The following is a 21,658-nucleotide window of genomic DNA, read 5'->3' on the forward strand; positions in this document are numbered from 1 at the left end:
GCAAATGACGCTGTAAGGAGCCCAGAGGGGCGTTTTTCTTTCTCCACGGTGCCCAGGAACGCCCCTCTGAAGTGCCGTGCCCGCCTAAATATGAAAACTACTAACGCCTCCATGTTTAGCTGAATCGCCTCCCAGAGGCGCGGCTAAGTCCTCAACCCCCCCCCTCCTCCTCCTCAGCGCCGCGCTCTGCGAACACCCGATCCTCCTCTCGTCGGCGTCCCAAATCCCGCGCAGGCGCAGTGCCGGCGATTGCCTGCGCTCTGATAATACGGCTGAGGGCAACAGCTTCAACATCGTCACTGGGCTCGGCGCATGCCCAGTGACGATGTTGAAGCTGTTGCCCTCAGCCGTATTATCAGAGCGCAGGCAATCGCCGGCACTGCGCCTGCGCGGGATTTGGGACGCCGACGAGAGGAGGATCGGGTGTTCGCAGAGCGCGGCGCTGAGGAGGAGGAGGGGGGGTGTTGAGGACTTAGCCGCGCCTCTGGGAGGCGATTCAGCTAAACATGGAGGCGTTAGTAGTTTTCATATTTAGGCGGGCACGGCACTTCAGAGGGGCGTTCCTGGGCACCGTGGAGAAAGAAAAACGCCCCTCTGGGCTCCTTACAGCGTCATTTGCATATCCTAAGAATCGATTTTTAGAAGAAAGGACAAGACTAACATGGAAAAGAAGAACACAGATGGAAAAAAGGTACTTTATTAAACATGGATCCATGAAAAAAAAATTTTTAAACATTGCTAGTGACAGATTCCCTTTAATCATTGGTGTGCGCAGTGGCGCCCCCCACCCCAATAGTAAAAAACATTGGTGGGCGCAGTGCGCCCCCCCACTCAAGCCCCCTAGTATGAGTCTTGAGTGGCGCAGTGCGCCCCCCACCCCCATCCCAATAGTAAAAACATTGGTGGCGCAGTGCGCGCCCCCCCCCCAGTTCTAATCATTGGTGGCAGTGGCCACAGGATCCCCTCTCCCCTGCTCCTCCGATCGGAGCCCCAGCAGTGTAAGCCTGGGGCTCCGATCGGTTACCATGGCAGCCAGGACGCTATTGAAGCCCTGGCTGCCATAGTCAGCTCCATGCTGCTGTGTGCACAGAGCACAGGGCAGCAGGGAGAGTGCGAGATCCTATTCACTCTGATAGAGATCTATCAGGGTGAATAGGACAAGGGTTCTAGTCCCTAAGGGGGCTAAAAGTTAGTAAAAAAAAAAAAAAAAACACAAAAATATTAAGTATAAATGAAAAAGATTTACAAAAAAAATAAAATAATAATACACGTTAACAATAAACATAAATTTTCAGCAGATTTGTGTAGGAAATTTTTTTTTTCCTCAAAAATAAAAATACCCAGAATATCGGTATAAATTATCGGCTATCGGCCTGAGAGTTGACAAATTATCGGTATCGGTATCGGCCCTAAAAAATCAATATCGGTCGATCCCTACTTAGATCTGAGTTCCTAATGGTTGTATTGCTAGAATTGACGAATATAATGAATATAGCACTATATTCTCAATCTTCGTTATATTCTAGCAATACAACCATTAGGAACCCAGCTCTAAGTTGAATTCACAATGCGATTAATATAACCTGTATTAATCGCATTGCGATTACAACTTAGATCTGAGTTCATAATGGTTGTATTGGTCACGCCGTCACGTGGTAAAGGGGGGCGGCGAGTGGTGGGGCGCCGCGGCAGCTGCCCTGCAGGAGTCACTGGTGTCGGGAGGAGGAGGTAGGTAGAGCGGCTCTGACTTTATAGACCAAATTATTTTAATAATACCCCAATAATAATAATAAGTTAATAACCTAACCCCATTCATAAATTACTGTGGATTATTATAGAGATGGCCCCAGGCCAGGAGACATAAGGGGTTGGGTTGAACTGTGGGCTGGGGCCACATTTACTAATCTTTGATCAGGGGGGCCCTCATAAATATAGACCCACATGGTGTGGACTGGTCATTTTTACTAAGCAATATAGTTTAAACGTTTATGTGCAAAAGAGAAAATAAGAAGTCAGCTCCAATCAGATATCTGCACATAGACCAAGACTCTGGGTCTATGCAGATATCTGATTGGAACTGACTTAGTGACTTCTTTTTTTCTCTCTTTATCTCTTTATTATGGCTTCGGGGAAGGGGGGGGGGGGGCAGGGGTGACACCATTTTCTACCTCACGGGGTGACACCAGCCATAGCAACGCCACTGTAACCATTAGGAACCCAGCTCTAAGTTGAATTCGCAATTGTGATTAATATAACCTGTATTAATCGCATTGCGATTACAACTTAGATCTGAGTTCCTAATGGTTGTATTGCTAGAATTGAAGATTCCGAATATAACGATTATAGCACTATATTCTCAATCTTCGTTATATTCTAGCAATACAACCATTAGGAGCCCAGCTCTAAGTTGAATTCGCTAAGCGATTAATATAACCTGTATTAATCGCATTGCGATTACAACTTAGTCAAATTTGTGACACTGCAGCTTCAGAATGAATCTAAAATGGATGCTGTCCCTAAAATGGATGCTGTCCTTGCTATTTGATAGGAGGTGGGAGGGTCTGGGATGGAGGGTATGCTGATTGGCTGGAATGTGTCTGCTGACTGCGAGGTACAGGGTCAAAGTTTGCTCAATGATGACGTATAGGGGGCGGACCGAACATCGCATATGTTCGCCCGCCGCGGTTAACGCGAACAAGCTATGTTCGCCAAGAACTATTCACCGGCGAATAGTTCGGGACATCTCTATTCAAGACTAAACTAGTAATAGGGGTGTAGAGTGATAGGAGTCCACCGTTTTTGATACTTCTTGGCGCAAAAACCACAACCTCGAGTGATTGCAGACGATTCTATTTTATTTACATATAGGTCACCTATATGTAAATAAAATAGAATCGTCTCCAATCACTCAAGGTCGTGGTTTATTCTCTAAGTAGTATCAAAAATGGTGGACCCCTATCACTCCACAAAACTTTTACTGTCTCATCACTCTGGATTGGCACCTCCACAAGTGAGGAGTGAACGATACTGGCAGCACCGACTATCATTCAAATACACGTCTACACTAGTGTTGTGCCTATGCTTGCACAACACCAAAAGGTGAGCATAATTGCTACTTTTTCTCTAATCAACTGACCAAAAACTACTACCCTATGAGTGCCTTTCCCTTTTTTGCCACAAATGCTCAAGACTAAACTAGGAATAGAAAATGAAGGAGGGACTATGGCCAGTATTATGTTTCTCCTGAAGGCTACATCAGAATGAAGAAGCTGGAAACTATAGTGCTCAAAGAAAGCATAAGGATAAACTCCATGTAGCAGCTTTGCAAATCTGAGCAAGAGATGCATTCGCTCTCTTGGCCCAGGAAGTTGCCTCTACCCTTGTGGAGTGGGGATTTAAAGAAAGGGAAGAATATGCAAACTGTATGGACTATTTGATCCATCTAGCAATGGTAGCAATAGAGGCTTTATAGCCTTTTCCGCGATCCAGAAACTGCAACAAAAGATTCTCATCTTTTCTCCAAGTATAAGATCTAGACAGGTAATGTAACAGACAGTGACAATTTTATTTAGCTCGGGTTTTTGGATTTGGTTTGAAGGATGGCAACTAATTCCTGACTTCTATAAAAATAGCAAATTATTATGATTGGTCAGCACATCTGGATATGTCGTGATGCTTTATGATAAAGAGACTCCTCCAAGAAAAGAGGGCAAAGGTTTTAAGATTATTATATTGTCCAATATAGAAGTATAAGGTGGCAAAGTGGAAAAGGCCTGAATCTTTCAGATCCGTTTGATGTCACAACCAATAAAAAAATCAACTTGAAAGGGAGAATACAGGTAGGGAGATCTTCCAGGGCCTCAAAAGGGGTTCAGACAAACTTGAGAGGATCAAATTCAAATCTTAAGAAAGACAATTATTCTGATGGCGAGACATCATCAAGAAGCAGCAAGAACGAACCTTCTAATCTAAAAGTGCAAGGCTAACTGGATATCATCAAGAACTAAGGGTTGCAACGTGGTCCTTCAGAGTGCTTTTTGTCTAAATCTACCTGAAAGAAATCTAGGGTGAGGGAAATACCAGTTTTTTAAACTAAGGGGGAGGAGTCAAACCTCACAAATTTAACAAAGGAGTTCCACACTTTGAAGGGTCACTGAATTTTATTGGTGAGGTCTAATTGCTAAGACCCCTACCAATTGCAAGAATGAAGAGAGAAAAGTACTCGCATAGCACACTCTCTCCTTCCTCACAGCAGGGGACTGGCCAATAGACTTTCTATTGAGTCCATCTTATTTCTCTCCTGCAGCAAGGGTGAGAGCATGCGAATGCCTATCTTTCTTCATTCTAGCGGTTGGTGGGGATTTAAGCACTTGGACCTCCACCAATTAAAACTTTTGATCTGTCTCTATGACATATCAAAAGTTTTATGAAAACTTAGTGACTCTTTAGGTAGATACTAGAGATAATTTTCTTCTTATTTACTAAGAGGGTAGTAACTACTCTATTTGACAAGTCAACTACTAAAGAGACAACAAAAACCTGAAGAAAAAAAGTCCAAGGATGGTGCAAATGCTGAATACCTAAAGAGGATAACCGTCTCAAAATCGAGGCACCAAGGGGGCACTGCAACAGATGAGGATGACTAAGTAGACCCTAAGAAACAATATTCTCCTTGAAGGGAAGTATCAAAGAAGGATCCAATGACATGGCTTGACCACGGGAATACTAAGGTCTTTGGCCAAACTGCAGCTATTAAAATTATCAATGATTTTTCATGTTTTTCTTTCATGTCATTTTTCAATGCTTCCTGAGCACTATGGGGATCAGAGGAGGGAATTACATACATAGTCAAATGTATGCCTCCAGGTTTGAGCCAAGGCATCTATAGCTGTTGGGAGATCCAGAAGGTTCAAACAAAAAAAAATTGTCCAGTTTCCTGTTTTTTTTATGCCGTGAACAGATTTACGGAGGGCTTGCCCAATCTGTCTACAAGAGACTTGAACAGAACTTGGACTAGAGACCATGCCACTTTTGTTCTGCTTAAAAAAAATGCTCCAGAGTTGTCCTGACTTTTCAAGTGTACTGCAGACAAACTGGCCATGTTTATTTCTGCTCAATAAGTCAGTAAGATTTATTCCTCCCTGAAGACTGATATAAGACTGCTATGATTTTGTCAGAATAAATCTTGATAGGTTTGACAGTAAATGCTCTGCCAAAGGTGAGACCTCAAGAAAGCCCCCCAACCACAGGGCCAGGCTTCTGTCATGAGAATGAAAGGATCTTTAATAGGGCTATATTTACCTCTCTGGTCCACCTCATGAGATAAAGTTTTGCTATGGAACATAAATTACTACCGATCTAAGGAAGATAACAAACCATGCTTTATTGATAATATCACCTTCTGCAGTAGTCTTGTTTAATACTCGGCCGATCTAACAGCTGGAATGCTGGAGGTCATTAGGCTCAGAAGAAATATTGCCTGTAAATTTGAAGCTGAGGGTGGAAAAGATTTTCTCCATTCTGAAATTTATTTGTAGACTAGTGATTTAATTAAATGCTTTAGATTGATGGTAACTAGGGATGAGCGAACCCGAACTGTATAGTTCGGGTTCGTACCGAATTTTGGGGTGTCCGTGACACGGACCCGAACCCGAACATTTTCGTGAAAGTCCGGGTTCGGGTTAGGTGTTCGGCGCTTTCTTGGCGCTTTTTGAAAGGCTGCAAAGCAGCCAATCAACAAGCGTCATACTACTTGCCCCAAGAGGCCATCACAGCCATGCCTACTATTGGCATGGCTGTGATTGGCCAGTGCAGCATGTGACCCAGCCTCTATATAAGCTTGGGTCACGTAGCGCTGCACGTCACTCTGCTGTTACAAGTGTAGGGAGAGGCTGCAGCTGCGACGTTAGGGCGAGATTAGGCAGTGATTAACTCCTCCAAAAGACTTCATTCAGTGATCGATCTACAGCTGTGGATCATTGAACTGCTGCTATTCAATTGCTCACTGTTTTTAGGCTGCCCAGAGTGTTTTTCAGTCACTTTTTTCTGGGGTGATCGGCAGCCATTTTGGGGCTTGTGGTGCGCCAGCACAAGCTGCCACCAAGTCCATTTAACCATCAATAGTGTGGTTATTTTTTGCTATATCCTACATCAGGGGCAAGCTGTCACCAAGTCCATTTAACCATCAATAGTGTGGTTATTTTTTGGCTATATCCTACATCAGGGGCAAGCTCTCACCAAGTCCATTTAACCATCAATAGTGTGGTTATTTTTTGCTATATCCTACATCAGGGGCAAGCTGTCACCAAGTCCATTTAACCATCAATAGTGTGGTTATTTTTTGGCTATATCCTACATCAAGGGCAAGCTGCCACCAAGTCCATTTAACCATCAATAGTGTGGTTATTTTTTGGCTATATCCTACATCAGGGGCAAGCTGCCACCAAGTCCATTTAACCATCAATAGTGTGGTTATTTAAATCTATCCCTAAAAGGGTATATAAGATTCAAGGTGCAGATAGGGTTATTCTCAATAACTTCACACACACGCTACAGTGCAATTCCAAGTCTAATTCTGTGTGTAAACGTATACCTGTCACCCAGCGCCTAAAAAATAGGCCTCAAATTTATATTCATCCAAATCTGTCATTATTGCTTTAGCTGGTCAAGTTATTTAGTGTCCGTCAAAGCACAGTTTTTGTTCTGGGTTTAAATACAATTCCCAATTTTGCAATTCTCTAAATTAGTGGTTTCTGCTGTATCAGGCCTACTTTAAATCTATCCCTAAAAGGGTATATAAGATTCAAGGTGCAGATAGGGTTATTCTCAATAATTTCACACACACGCTACAGTGCAATTCCAAGTCTAATTTTGTGTGTAAACGTATACCTGTCACCCAGCGCCTAAAAAATAGGCCTCAAATTTATATTCAGCTAAATCTGTCATTACTGCTGTGCCTTTATTAGTGTAATACGGTACCTAAATAGATAGCCAGATAGTGTTAGGTGTCTGTAAAAAAAAGGCCTGAATTTGAATTCAATACATTGGGCCAAATAATATTTTTCTTATTGTGGTGAACGGTAACAATGAGGAAAACATCTAGTAGCGGACGCGGACATGGTCGTGGTGGTGTTAGTGGACCCTCTGGTGCTGGGAGAGGATGTGGCCGTTCTGCCACAGCCACACGTCCTAGTGAACAAACTACCTCGGGTCCCAGTAGCCAGCAGAATTTACAGCGATATTTGGTGGGGCCCAATGCCGTTCTAAGGATGGTAAGGCCTGAGCAGGTACAGGCATTAGTCAATTGGGTGGCCGACAGTGGATCCAGCACGTTCACATTATCTCCCATACAGTCTTCTGCAGAAAGCGCACAGATGGCGCATGAAAACCAAGCCATCAGTCTGTCACATCACCCCCATGCATATCAGGGAAACTGTCTGAGCCTCAAGTTATGCAGCAGTCTCTTATGCTGTTTGAAGATTCTGCTGGCAGGGTTTCCCAAGGGCATCCACCTAGCCCTTCCCCAGGGGTGGAAGAGATAGAATGCACTGACGCACAACCACTTATGTTTCCTGATGATGAGGACATGGGAATACCACCTCAGCACGTCTCTGATGATGACGAAACACAGGTGCCAACTGCTGCGTCTTTCTGCAGTGTGCAGACTGAACAGGAAGTCAGGGATCAAGACTGGGTGGAAGACGATGCAGGGGACGATGAGGTCCTAGACCCCACATGGAATGAAGGTCGTGCCACTGACTTTCACAGTTCAGAGGAAGAGGCAGTGGTGAGACCGAGCCAACAGCGTAGCAAAAGACAAAGAGGGAGCAGTGGGCAAAAGCAGAACACCTGCCGCCAAGAGACTCCACCTGCTACTGACCGCTGCCATCTGGGACCGAGCACCCCAAAGGCAGCTTCAAGGAGTTCCCTGGCATGGCACTTCTTCAAACAATGTGCTGACGACAAGACCCGAGTGGTTTGCACGCTGTGCCATCAGAGCCTGAAGCGAGGCATTAACGTTCTGAACCTTAGCACAACCTGCATGACCAGGCACCTGCATGCAAAGCATGAACTGCAGTGGAGTAAACACCTTAAAAACAAGGAAGTCACTCAGGCTCCCCCTGCTACCTCTTCTGCTGCTGCCGCCGCCTCGGCCTCTTCCTCCGCCTCTGGAGGAACGTTGGCACCTGCCGCCCAGCAAACATGGGATGTACCACCAACACCACCACCTGCGTCACCAAGCATCTCAACCATGTCACACGGCAGCGTTCAGCTCTCCATCTCACAAACATTTGAGAGAAAGCGTAAATTCCCACCTAGCCACCCTCGATCCCTGGCCCTGAATGCCAGCATTTCTAAACTACTGACCTATGAAATGCTGTCATTTAGGCTGGTGGACACAGACAGCTTCAAACAGCTCATGTCGCTTGCTGTCCCACAGTATGTTGTTCCCAGCCGGCGCTACTTCTCCAAGAGAGCCGTGCCTTCCCTGCACAACCAAGTATCCGATAAAATCAAGTGTGCACTGCGCAACGCCATCTGTGGCAAGGTCCACCTAACCACAGATACGTGGACCAGTAAGCACGGCCAGGGACGCTATATCTCTCTAACTGCACACTGGGTAAATGTAGTGGCGGCTGGGCCCCAGGCAGAGAGCTGTTTGGCGCACGTCCTTCCGCCGACAAGGATCGCAGGGCAACATTCTTTGCCTCCTGTCTCCTCCTCCTCCTACTCAGCTTCCTCCTCCTCTTCTTCCACCTGCTCATCCAGTCAGCCACACACCTTCACCACCAACTTCAGCACAGCCCGGGGTAAACGTCAGCAGGCCATTCTGAAACAGGGCCCACACCGCACAGGAGTTGTGGCGGGGTATAGAACAACAGACCGACGAGTGGTTGCTGCCGGTGAGCCTCAAGCCCGGCCTGGTGGTGTGCGATAATGGGCGAAATCTCGTTGCAGCTCTGGGACTAGCCGGTTTGACGCACATCCCTTGCTTGGCGCATGTGCTGAATTTGGTGGTGCAGAAGTTCATTCGCAACTACCCCGACATGTCAGAGCTGCTGCATAAAGTGCAGGCCGTCTGTTCGCGCTTCCGGCGTTCACATCCTGCCGCTGCTCGCCTGTCTGCGCTACAGCGTCACTTTTGCCTTCCCGCTCACCGCCTCATATGCGACGTGCCCACCAGATGGAACTCCACCTTGCACATGCTGGACAGACTGTGCGAGCAGCAGCAGGCCATAGTGGAGTTTCAGCTGCTGCACCCACGCGTCAGTCGCACTGCGGAACAGCACCACTTCACCACCAATGACTGGGCCTCCATGCGAGACCTGTGTGCCCTGTTGCGCTGTTTCGAGTACTCCACCAACATGGCCAGTGGCGATGACGCCGTTATCAGCGTTACAATACCACTTCTATGTCTCCTTGAGAAAACACTTAGGGCGATGATGGAAGAGGAGGTGGCCCAGGAGGAGGAGGAGGAGGAAGAGGGGTCATTTTTAGCACTTTCAGGCCAGTCTCTTCGAAGTGACTCAGAGGGAGGTTTTTTGCAACAGCAGAGGCCAGGTACAAATGTGGCCAGACAGGGCCCACTACTGGAGGACGAGAAGGACGAGGATGAGGAGGAGGTGGAGGAGGATGAGGATGAAGCATGTTCACAGCGGGGTGGCACCCAACGCAGCTCGGGCCCATCACTGGTGCGTGGCTGGGGGGAAACGCAGGACGATGACGATACGCCTCACACAGAGGACAGCTTGTCATTACTTCTGGGCAGCCTGGCACACATGAGCGACTACATGCTGCAGTGACTGCGCAACGACAGCAGAGTTGCCCACATTTTAACGTGTGCGGACTACTGGGTTGCCACCCTGCTGGATCCACGGTACAAATGTGCCCACCTTACTTCCTGCACTGGAGCGTGATAGGAAGATGCACGAGTACAAGCGCACGTTGGTAGACGCGCTACTGAGAGCATTCCCAAATGTCACAGAGGAACAAGTGGAAGCCCAAGGCGAAGGCAGAGGAGGAGCAAGAGGTCGCCAACGCAGCTGTGTCACGGCCAGCTCCTCTGAGGGCAGGGTTAGCATGGCAGAGATGTGGAAAAGTTTGGTCACCACGCCACAGCTAACTGCACCACCACCTGATACGGAACGTGTTAGCAGGAGGCAACATTTCACTAACATGGTGGAACAGTACCTGTGCACACCCCTCCACGTACTGACTGATGGTTCGGCCCCATTCAACTTCTGGGTCTCCAAATTGTCCACGTGGCCAGAGCTAGCCTTTTATGCCTTGGAGGTGCTGGCCTGCCCGGCGGCCAGCGTTTTGTCTGAACGTGTATTCAGCACGGCAGGGGGCGTCATTACAGACAAACGCAGCCGCCTGTCTACAGCCAATGTGGACAAGCTGACATTCATAAAAATGAACCAGGCATGGATCCCACAGGACCTGTCCATCCCTTGTGCAGATTAGACATTAACTACCTACGCTTAACCATATATTATTGTACTCCAGGGCACTTCCTCATTCAATCCTATTTTTATTTTCATTTTACCATTATATTGCGGGGCAACCCAAAGTTGAATGAACCTCTCCTCTGTCTGGGTGCCGGGGCCTAAAAATATCTGACAGTGGCCTGTTCCAGTGGTGGGTGACGTGAAGCCTGATTCTCTGCTATGACATGAAGACTGATTCTCTGCTGACATGAAGCCAGATTCTCTGCTATGGGACCTCTCTCCTCTGTCTGGGTGTCGGGGCCTAAATATATGACAATGGACTGTTCCAGTGGTGGGTGACGTGAAGCGTGATTCTCTGCTATGACATGAAGACTGATTCTCTGCTGACATGAAGCCTGATTCTCTGCTATGGGACCTCTCTCCAATTGATATTGGTTAATTATTTTTTATTTTTTTTTATTTATTTCCCTATCCACATTTGTTTGCAGGGGATTTAACTACATTTTGCTGCCTTTTGCAGCCCTCTAGCCCTTTCCTGGGCTGTTTTACAGCCTTTTTAGTGCCGAAAAGTTCGGGTCCCCATTGACTTCAATGGGGTTCGGGACGGAGTTCGGGTCGGGTTCGGATCCCGAACATTTCCGGGAAGTTCGGCCGAACTTCTCGAACCCGAACATCCAGGTGTTCGCTCAACTCTAATGGTAACCTGAAAAGATCTCTGTTTTCTTTTTCTTTCTAGAAACAAGAAAGAGTAATAGCCTTTAATATTTCTTCCATGTGGCTCGGACAGGCTTCACATTATTGAATATCAGACCATGCAACTTATTCCAAAATAGCCCCTTTTCCTAGATGCGTCAGAATGAAACTGCCCTGAGGGAAAGGGACAAACTCTAACCAGAAATCTTTTTGAATAGTATCCAAAACCCACAAATTTGAAGACAGCTTTTCCCAAGCCTGAGAAATGCAGGCCAAACTCCCTTCCACAGAAATGTTAGTCATTATTCGTCCTTGGGTTTCTCATCAGATCTGGAAAGAAAACTGCCCCTGAAGTGCCTCCATAAAAAATTATGACGCAAACATGGAACTCCAGCATTTCCAAGTGCAGACAGTCTTCAGAAACCACACACCTAATAAAGAACATCAGGGAGCTCCACACCCCAGACCAGAAATGTCCTACACACCTTGAACAGATTCCAAAGTCAAAGCCACAAAGTATGATGCTGGAGCATGAAAGAGGCATCCAGACTTGCAGTGTTAGGCTGCTCTTCAGGGGAGACATACTTTATTCGTCCTCTACGTTTGGGGTAAGTAAACCCTCTTTGCTTCCAAACCCTGCGTCTGATCAAAGAACCTAAAACAGTGCACCTCAGGACATTCCTTTTGGAAGATAGGAAATCTAAACTTAGGTGTCCAGGGGGGGTGTCAATATATTTATATCCTCAGGTTTCCTTTTCTGGGATGGGCAGTCCTCGCATAGGTGCTGTCATGGGCATTGGACAATCATTGTTTTCACATTAGAAAGAATAAAGCTATGTTAATATGAAGCACACCACTGTTTGGCTGGTGAAATTATCTATCTATATGGTGGTGGACCTTCCGCCAAAGCAGTTGATATGGGACCTGCAGCGATCACTGTGTATCTACTGGTATGCAAGACACGGACTGAATTGGGTGACAGACACGGCAGCTGAACAAAAAGGGTCATGACTACTATATGGACCACTAAGGGGGCATGACTACTGTGTGGGAGCAATAAGCGGGCATAACTAATGTGTACGGACACTAAGGGGACATTCTTCTTTGAAGGGGAATTCAAGGATTATTCTACTGTTTGGGGCACAAAACGGGCCAGACTACTGTCTGGGGGCACTAAGAGGGCATGACTACTGTGAAAGGGCACTAAGGTGACATTGGACTGTGAAAAGGGCATAAAAGAGGAATAACTATCGTCCATGGCACTAAGGGACATATAGGGCTACATGGCTATAGCTACTTTCACACTTGAGTTTTTGCCTGATCCAGCAGGAATCAGGAAAAACACTTCCGTTACTGATAATACAACCATCTGCAATGAACGGATCCGGTTGTATTATCTTTAACATAGCCAAGACGGATCCGTCATGAACACCATTGAAAGTCAATGGGGAACAGATCAGTTTTCTATTATGTCAGAGAAAACGGATCCATCCCCATTGACTTGCATTGTGGGTCATGACGAATCCATCTTGCTCCGCATCCCATGAAGGAAAGAAAACCGCAGCTTGCGGTATGGGAACACAACCAAACAGAACAGAATGCATTTTGGAGCATTCCATTCTGTTCAGTTCCATTTTGTCCCCACATGTAAACACAAGTATTAAAGTAGCCTAAGGCTTAACGTAAAGTACACTTTTAACTCTTCTTCTTGTTCAGCAGAGCATTTTTTCAAATGTATTCCCAGTTTTGAGAATTTTTCTCATGGATCAGAAACCAAACATCATTAAAGGCTATGGATATTTCAGATATTTAAAAATATTTTATATATTTTAGTTGTTGTACTGAGTTAAAAAAAAAAGTTTCAATAAGTTTCAATCTGCAGTCTTCATTCCTTCAGTACTTTTTTACAGCTCCTATTTGCAACCTGCTCCTGTGACCAAAAAAAAAAGTATATCAAGCTAGTGCAAAGATGTCCATAGCTTTTAAAGAGGGCATGTGCAGTAAAAGGGAAAAAATACTTTTGACACCACTGTACACAGGTTACACACATATATTCATATAATTAAAAGTATGTACTTTGCCTCTGGGTCATACTCAGCCCAGATCCTTTTAAATTCATCCAAGTGATGTGGACCAAGAATTGACCAATCACGGGTCAGGTAGTCAAAATTATCCATGATCACAGCAACAAAGAGATTAATAATCTGCAAGTAAAAAAAAATTGCATATGTTTCAGTCCCAATAGAAATACAGTTAGGCCTCTTGCACACGAACTGTGTGCTGCCTGTGCCCGTGCTGCGGACCACAAATTGCTTGAATGGGGTCCGCGATCCGTCCGTTCCGCAAAAAGAGAAGTTCTATCTTTTTGCGGAAAGGAAGCACGGAACCCCACGAAAGCACTTCGTAGTGCTTCCGTTCCGTGATTCCGTTCCTTTCTGCACCGCATCTCCGTATTTGCTGACCTATTCAAGTGACTGGGTCCGCATCTGTGATGCGGAATGCATACGGCCGGTGTCCTGTGTATTGCAGACCCGCTGTATGCGGGCCGCAATATGGCCACGGGGGATACACAGTCATGTGCAAGAGGCCTTAGGCCCAGTTAACACAGTGGAATTTGCCAGCAGAATTTTAGCGTGTACACCACACCAAAATTTCGCCAGCAGTCGTAGGGTGTCAATGGGTTGCAGTGCTGTAGTTTGCAGGCTGGTGCTTTCAAGCCACAATCAGATCATGGAGCTTGGAACCTCTGCGGGTGTCCACTTGTAGCTTGTTGTCAGCAGCATTCAGAAGTGAACAACTGCAGGAGAAACTGCATCAGTTTTTGCCGGGGGGCCATTCACACAGCGGATTTTTACGCTGTAATACCACGGAAACTGCCAAAATTGTTCAGTTTACATGCAGTAGACCCACTCACTGCTTAGCTCCATTGAATGCTGAGGCTTTCTACACAATGGGAAAACAAAGGGAGGCAGACACCTAGTGGCCACCATTCGATTTTTGTGCTAAAAGTCTGCTGGCAATTATTTCCGTGAATGGCAAAAGTGGTATTTTCAAAACACTCACCAAAAATGCACACAGCATGTAGAAACTAATGAAATAGAAGTAAGCAAAACCTGTTCCACATGTATACTCTTCACCAGGCAAGAAATCTGACTCTGGGTCACACATTTTACCATAAGAACAGGCTAAAAGGATCTCCTGCCAGGCCTCCCCAGTTGCACACCTGAAACACATAAAACATTAGTTCAGTACTTTAGGGATATTTTTGACAATATGTATAGATGATAATTTATATTGTCCACTGCACTGACATATACAACAGTATCTATTAGCATAAAGTGGTAGATCTTGACAGATTTAGGCTTAGTTCATACTTCAGTGATTTAGTCAGGGATTTCCATCACTGATAGTGAGCCAAAACCGGGATTGTGGGCTTCACAGAGATAAGGTAAAAGGGCTCATGCACACGGCCGTTGACCGGCTGTTCCATGCATTGGGGACCGCAATTTGCAGTCCCCAATGCATAGGCAACATCCATGTGGCTGCCGCAGATGGATCCAGACCCATTCAACTTGAATGGGTCTGTGATCCGTCTGCACCTCAAAAAAATAGAACATCCGTGATGTGGTGCAAAAATGGCCAGGGCCCGTATATTGCGGACCCGCTGTTTGCGAGCACCAATACATTCATGTGCATGAGCTCTAAGGGAAAGTATAAGGGTCTATTCACACGTCCGTTTTTTCTTTCCTGATCTGTTCCGTTTTTTCAGGAACAGATCTGGACCAGATCTGGACCCATTCATTTTCAATCAGACATTGAGCTGTCCGTTTTTTTCCAGGACCCATTGAAAATGAATGGGTCCAGATCTGGTCCAGATCTGTTCCTGAAAAAACGGAACAGATCAGGAAAGAAAAAACGGACGTGTGAATAGACCCTAATGGAAAGATTTGCACCTGTTTTGTGCTTTTGAACTGCACCTGATTTGGGCTCACAATCACTGATGGAAATCACCAAAGCATTGATTGTCTAAATGGTACTTTTATGGCTGGGATCAGGGAAACATGTCAGGGGATATTAATCAAAACTGGTGCAAGAGAAAACTGGCTTAGTTACCCATAGCAACAAATCAGATTCCACCTTTCATTATGCAAAGCAGCTCTGAAAAATATAAGGTGGAATCTGATTGATTGCTATGGGTAACTAAGCGAGTTTTCCCTTGCATCAGTTTTGATAAATCTCCCTCGTAATATGTTGCTTTAAAAAAAATAAAGACAACAAACAATTAACAAACAAACAGCTAACAAACAATTTAGAACAATTAGAAAAACACTTATGTATACTTAGAAATGGTAGTGGTACGGCTAGAGTAGTAGTGGTAAGTATTTGGTATCATTTGTTATTTGTACCAACACATAGAATAAAGATAATACCCTATTTATATCACAGAGTAAATATTGTAAAAAAGGGCAAAAATAGAAGCACTAAAAATAATTTGCTTTAGTGAAAATAGTAAATCATAAAAAATGCATATCTGGTTTTGCACAATCATAACCGAGAGAATAAAGAAAACATTTCCATATATCCTCAGCAAAGGCTGTAAAATAGTTATAAAACAAAGAGTGAGGGTGTGTTCACACGTAGCTTTTTAGTGTTTTTTTTCTGTATAATCGTGTTTTTGGGGTAGTTTTTGCACCAGCATGTTTTACTAGACACACAGGTGTTTTTTGGTTCTGAAATTTGACTTAATTTAGTGGCTTTAGTAGATAAATTAGTGGCTTTTTTTTTTGTCTTTCTGGATTCTATGAAAAATATTACATGCTGTAGCTCTTGGTGTTTTTTAAGGCATTTTCAGATCACCTTCTCTACAAGGAAAAAATGCCATGGAGAAAATAAAGAAAATGTTAGTTGTAAGACACAATGGAGGAGATTTATCAAAACTGGTGTGAAGGAAAACTGGCTTTGTTTCCCATAGCAACCAATAAGATCTCACCTTTCATTTTTCAGAGCTACTTTGGAAAATGAAAGGTGCAATATGATTGGTTGCTGTGGGTAGCTAAGCCAGTTTTCCTTTACAGTTTTTGATGCAGTTTGAGCAATGGCAATTTCTCCTTCCTGCTGGATATAACTCTAGTATTTAGCCCAAAAAAAAACTGCAACAAAACTGCCACAAAAAAGATGCGTGATATCAACTTAAAATATATTATGGAAATAATGAGGAGTTTGGAGCCTGTAACTGGCATTTCTGCTGGATTTTCAGCAATTTACGCTCTGATTGCTGAGTCTGTATAGACTAACCAATCAGAGTGATTGCCGGCAAAGTAGCACTCTGTTCATGACAGTGGAGACACAGGTGCTTTGACACTTCTGTATATCACAGCAACAATAAAGAGTTCAAATGTAACTGTATGCCCAGGTGCACAAAGTTAGTGTTCATCTGGGTTTACAGTTATATCCAGGTGCAGGAAAGGGTTATGTTACATTTACCAAAGCTGATGATCATGTTAAAACCCTGACATGATCAGCAATTTTTGCTGCGTTTTTGTGGCGCAAGTGTCACGACTTTAGACTTGAATCACACTAGACTGTTAGTTGCAGGTTCTCTTATTCAGCTAAAGCCAGCAGTGTAACCAACTAACTATTCCGCCGCTATCTGCGTCTGAAATACGCCTAATTTCAGCATAGTAAATTACCCCGATAGTGTTTAAAGGGAAGCTGTCAGTTATACTATGCTGCCCTCCCTGAGCGCAGTATAGTGTTGTGACAGACCCGCTGATTTCGGCAGTCTGTCACTACTGTCAAAGCATTCAGTACGTTATAGTACTGACCTGCCAAAGCCCGCAGAGTGCGCCAGTGTGTGTTAGTGCTAGTAAAGAGAGGAGTCCGATGCTCTGCCCCTGCCCTCCTGTCTCCTGACAATGATTGACAGGTTCCTTTCCTATGTGTAACAGGACCAAACCTGTCAGTCATTTCAGGAGGTAGGGGAAGGCAGGGGGAGCTAGCAGCATTGCAATCATCTCTGTACGAGCACTAGCACATGCTGAGGGCTTTGGCAGGTCAGTACTATAAGGCTGGGTTCAGACCTGAGCGTATTTGATATGCGCGTTTAACGCGCGTTTTTGTCGCACATTTTTATGCGCGTTTTTTGCAATAGTAAACGCGCGTTTGACGCGCGTTTGTGTGATTGACTGCAGTGTCCTATGGCCACAAACGCGCGTCAAAACGCCCCAAAGAAGCTCAAGAACTTGTTTGAGCGTAGGGCGTTTTTCAGCGCGTTCAAACGCGCTGTAAAACGCTCAAGTGAGAACCAGGGCCATAGGGAAGCATTGGTTTTCATGTGTTGAGCGTTTTACAGCGCGTTTGAACGCGCTGTAAAACGCTCAGGTCTGAACCCAGCCTAAAAGTTCTGAATGCCAAGACAGTAGTGACAGACTTCCAAAATCAGCAGGTCTGTCACTATACTATGCTTCCCTCAGCGCAGACTGAAACTTAAAGTGGCCCTTGAAAATAAATTACACATGGCCCCATGTGGTAGGTGGGGGGGTCCAAATTAACAGAAGGCATGGCTAATACAAATAGGTGGGCCAGTAATACCATATTGAGTCACAAAATACCGCCCCAGCAAAGGCAAATACCTCAAAGCAACACAATAACCTGCCCCAGCAGCATCAAAAACCACAATGCAGCACAACATGGGAACAAAATTATTCCTCAGTAGCTGCCCCTCTTTGGTAACCAGCTCCAGCTGCCACATTTTGTCCTTCTACTCCAGTTGCCTCAGGATGGCAATACAGTTGATTTCAGGAATCAGGAGAGCAACTGTGGTCGCTGTGGTTCTATGAACATAATTACTTGCCGCCTCAGCGTTAATTAACTCTAGGAATGACAGATCATTAGTATCCTAGCTGGTGGCTGTGAAAAGGGCTCAGACGGCCCCTTGGGCATCAGTCCACCAGGAAATTACCCTGTAGAGTCTTTGGCCAATCCGCCTTTGCCACAGCGAGAGTGGCATAATGTAGCTGACATGTTCCCTTTAGACAGTTATCGAATCATGACAGATGCCGTATATACACATTATCTGGTCATGTAGCTCCAAGACTTATGGACATTTCATGAAATAAGTAGGGTACTTTAACATTTACCACAAGATATGTAAACCAATTTAATACTGTAGATCAGTGTCATTTACAGATATATGATAAAGTGAACATTACCTGAAGAGTAGCAATACTGCCTGTGGAAAGGTCTGGAAGTTATTGTTTCGGTTTATTTGTGTTCCATCAACCATAGCAATTTTACCAAAGACCTGAAAAACAGAAGATCATCATGACACAGAATTATAGCAAGCACCAAGGCCCTGATTTATCAACACAGGACAATTTAAGGTTTGTCTTTAAATTTGTGTTTGTGTAAAGGTAACGGTCTTTGTACCAAATTTATGAAAACAACGGATTAGGCTAAGTTCACAATTTCAATTCCGCTATTGAGATCCATCATAGGATCTCAATAGCAGAAGAAAATGCTTCAGTTTTGTCACCATTTATTGTCAATGGGGACAAAACTGAACTTAAAGATTCTCTAGGTACTGGTACAGTGCCAAGTGATTGGCGAAAGGCAAATGTGGTGCCTATATTCAAAAAAGGATCTAGGTCCTTCACAGGTAATTATAGACCAGTTAGTTTAACTTCTGTTGTGGGAAAAATGTTTCAAGGACTCTTAAGGGACTATATACAGGAGTATATGACTGTAAATAATATTATAAGTGATAACCAACATGGGTTTACCAAGGACAGAAGTTGTCAGACTAACCTGATTTGTTTTTATGAGGAGGTGAGTAGTAGCCTGGACAGAGGGATGGCTGTGGATGTAGTGTTTCTGGATTTTGCAAAGGCTTTTGATACTGTCCCTACCACGAGACGCCGGGGCGCTCACTCTCCCCAGCGCCGCCGGCGTGCCGTTTCTGCGCAGGAGCAAGGACACGCACTGCGTCCTTGTCTCCTTGGTGATAGGTGGCGGGATGGACGGGCCCCGCACGTCTCCTCTGCGCGGCCGGCGTCCTCAGTTTCCCCAGCAACCTGGGGAGGTCTAAGCACCGAGCTGGGCACTCGGTGCTCAGCTGTTCTTCCTAGTGTGGGTTATGTGGCGCTGGCCACGTCACATGACCCCAGCTAGCCCGTATTTAACAGGCAGCCTGCTGGCCACAGGTTGCCTGTTAAATTAGGTTCCTGGCGATTGTTTGATTACTGTATGCTTACCTGATCCTGTTCCCTGACGATCCTCTGCCTGCTCCTCCTGTACTGCGCATCCCTCCTGGTATTCTGACCTCGGCTTCCACTTGACTATTCTTTGCGGACTCCTGTTGTACTTCACTACTCTCCTGGTATTTGTCCTTGGCTTCTCCTGACCATTCTTTGCTTATCCCTCTGTGCTACGCTGCTCTCTTGGTATTGACCCGGTCCGTTATTTGTCTTGTCTGTCCTCCTAGCACGTATCCTAAGTTAAGGACTGCCGTCTAGTTGTCCCCTGTCATCAGGACTCGTGAGGCAAGTAAGCAGGGCCAGGGGTGAGGGTGGAGCGCAGTGGTCACTATCCTCCCCCCTGTGTGTGTGTGTACGTGACCGTTACAGTCCCTCATAGACGTTTAATAGGTAAAGTAAAGTCTTGTCATGTGGGGAGTGGGGGAAACCTCCCATCGTGCGGGGTCAAAAGGGTAAAAGGGGATCAGCCTGGCCAAAAGAAGTAATAAGGGAACAGGTCACCTCCTACAGCGTCCCTAATCCTCTCCCTGACTCCTCACCGTATGAGCGGACACCGATGGTAGGACGACTCATACTCAATATTCCTAGAGACCCTAAGTCGCCCTGGTAATTCCTCACCAAGGAGCAGGAAAGAGACGATCTGTTCATCCCAGTAATGGAGGAACAGGAGTCTCCATCTGAGGCCAGGCTGCAAGGAGAGGGGAACACATACAGCTTAAGGAGATGGCAGGTAAGCGAAACCAATAACACACTTACCTGCCACAGACACACTAACTGGAACCTGTGCACAAGTGCTGCTGTCCACACCAACATAAAAGGACACAGCACACAACACAAACCACACAGGAACCCAGGACACCATAGCTGCAATAACATGAGACAGGGGAATATCTAGTAAACATGCTGGACACCAAACCAAACACCACCAGACATGTAACACAAAACTAGACATACAAACACCCTGAATATAACCCACTCCACCGTGCGGTGTCAAAAGGGTAAAAGGGGATCAGCCTGGCCAAAAGGAGTAATAAGGGAGCAGGTCACCTCCTACAGCGTCCCTAATCCTCTCCCTGACTCCTCATTGTATGAGCGGATCCAGATGGTAGGACGACTCATACTAAGGATTCCTAGAGACCCTAAGTCACCCTTGTAATCCCTCACTAAGGAGCAGGGAAGAGACGACCTGTTCATCCCAGTAATGGAGGAACAGGAGTCTCTATCTGAGGCCAGGCTGCAAGGAGAGGGGAACACATACAGCTTAACCCATTAAGGACGCAGGGCGAACCGGTACGTCCTAACTTTAAATCGGGATTCCGGCGCCCAGGGGGTTAATCACAACGGGATGCCGGCTGAAATCATTCAGCCGGCATCCCGTAACAACGCAGGGGGGGGGTCATTTGACCCCCCCCCGTATCGGCGATCGCAGAGAACCGCAGGTCAATTCAGACCTGCGCTTTCTGCAGTTTCTGATCAGAAACTTTAGTGTCCCTAAAATATGGATTTTACACCCCCCTTGCACCCCTGCATGATTTTTTGCCGGCGGGTGGTGCAGGGGGGGGGAGTTGTGGGCGGTGAGGGCGGTGCGGGAGGCGGGCGGTGCGGCAGGCGGGATCGCGATCCCCCGCCCGCCTCCCCTTGAATAAATCATTGGTGTACAGTGGGTATACCAGGGTGCCAGCACATTGCGGGCATCCTGGTATAAACGGCTGACATCGATGATGCGATGTCAGCCGTTTAACCCTTTCCATACCGCGGTCCGTACGGACCGCTGTATGGAAAAAGTTAACAGTAAGAGGGAGCTCCCTCCCTCTCCCATCGGGGGGCTGCAGTGCCTTTGCAGCCCCCCGATGGAGAGGGAGAGAGCTCCCAGACAGCCCCCCCGACAGCCCCGTCCTTACCCTTACCCGTCTGCGCAGTTCTGACCAGTACTGAGCAGATGGGGAAGGTTCCCATGGCAACAGGACGCCGTCTCAGGCATCCTGCTGTCCATGGTGCTGAACAGATCTGTGCTAAAAGGCATAGATCTGTTCAGACAAAGTGTAAAATACAGTACAGTACAATATATATTGTACTGTACTGTATTATACAGACATCAGACCCACTGGATCTTCAAGAACCAAGTGGGTCTGGGTCAAAAAAAAGTGAAAAAATTTGAAAATATAGTAAAAATCAAAAAACACATTTATCACAGATTAAAAATGAAAAAAATAAAATTCCCTACACATGTTTGGTATCTCCGCGTCCGTAACGACCTGA

General features: G+C 45.8%; 1 protein-coding gene across 1 annotated transcript in view; it reads right to left on the reverse strand.

The window, feature by feature from the left end:
- The window catches only part of CACNA1S (calcium voltage-gated channel subunit alpha1 S), a 1,092,054-nt gene that overhangs the window by 328,555 nt on the left and 741,841 nt on the right, over positions 1–21,658 (reverse strand). Inside the window, 3 exon segments of the mRNA XM_040424151.1 lie at positions 13,221–13,348; positions 14,208–14,367; positions 18,356–18,447. Of these exon segments, the coding sequence (XP_040280085.1) occupies positions 13,221–13,348; positions 14,208–14,367; positions 18,356–18,447 (380 nt within the window).

The sequence above is a fragment of the Bufo bufo genome, chromosome 3 (genome assembly GCF_905171765.1).
Source record: "Bufo bufo chromosome 3, aBufBuf1.1, whole genome shotgun sequence".
NCBI lineage: Eukaryota > Metazoa > Chordata > Amphibia > Anura > Bufonidae > Bufo > Bufo bufo.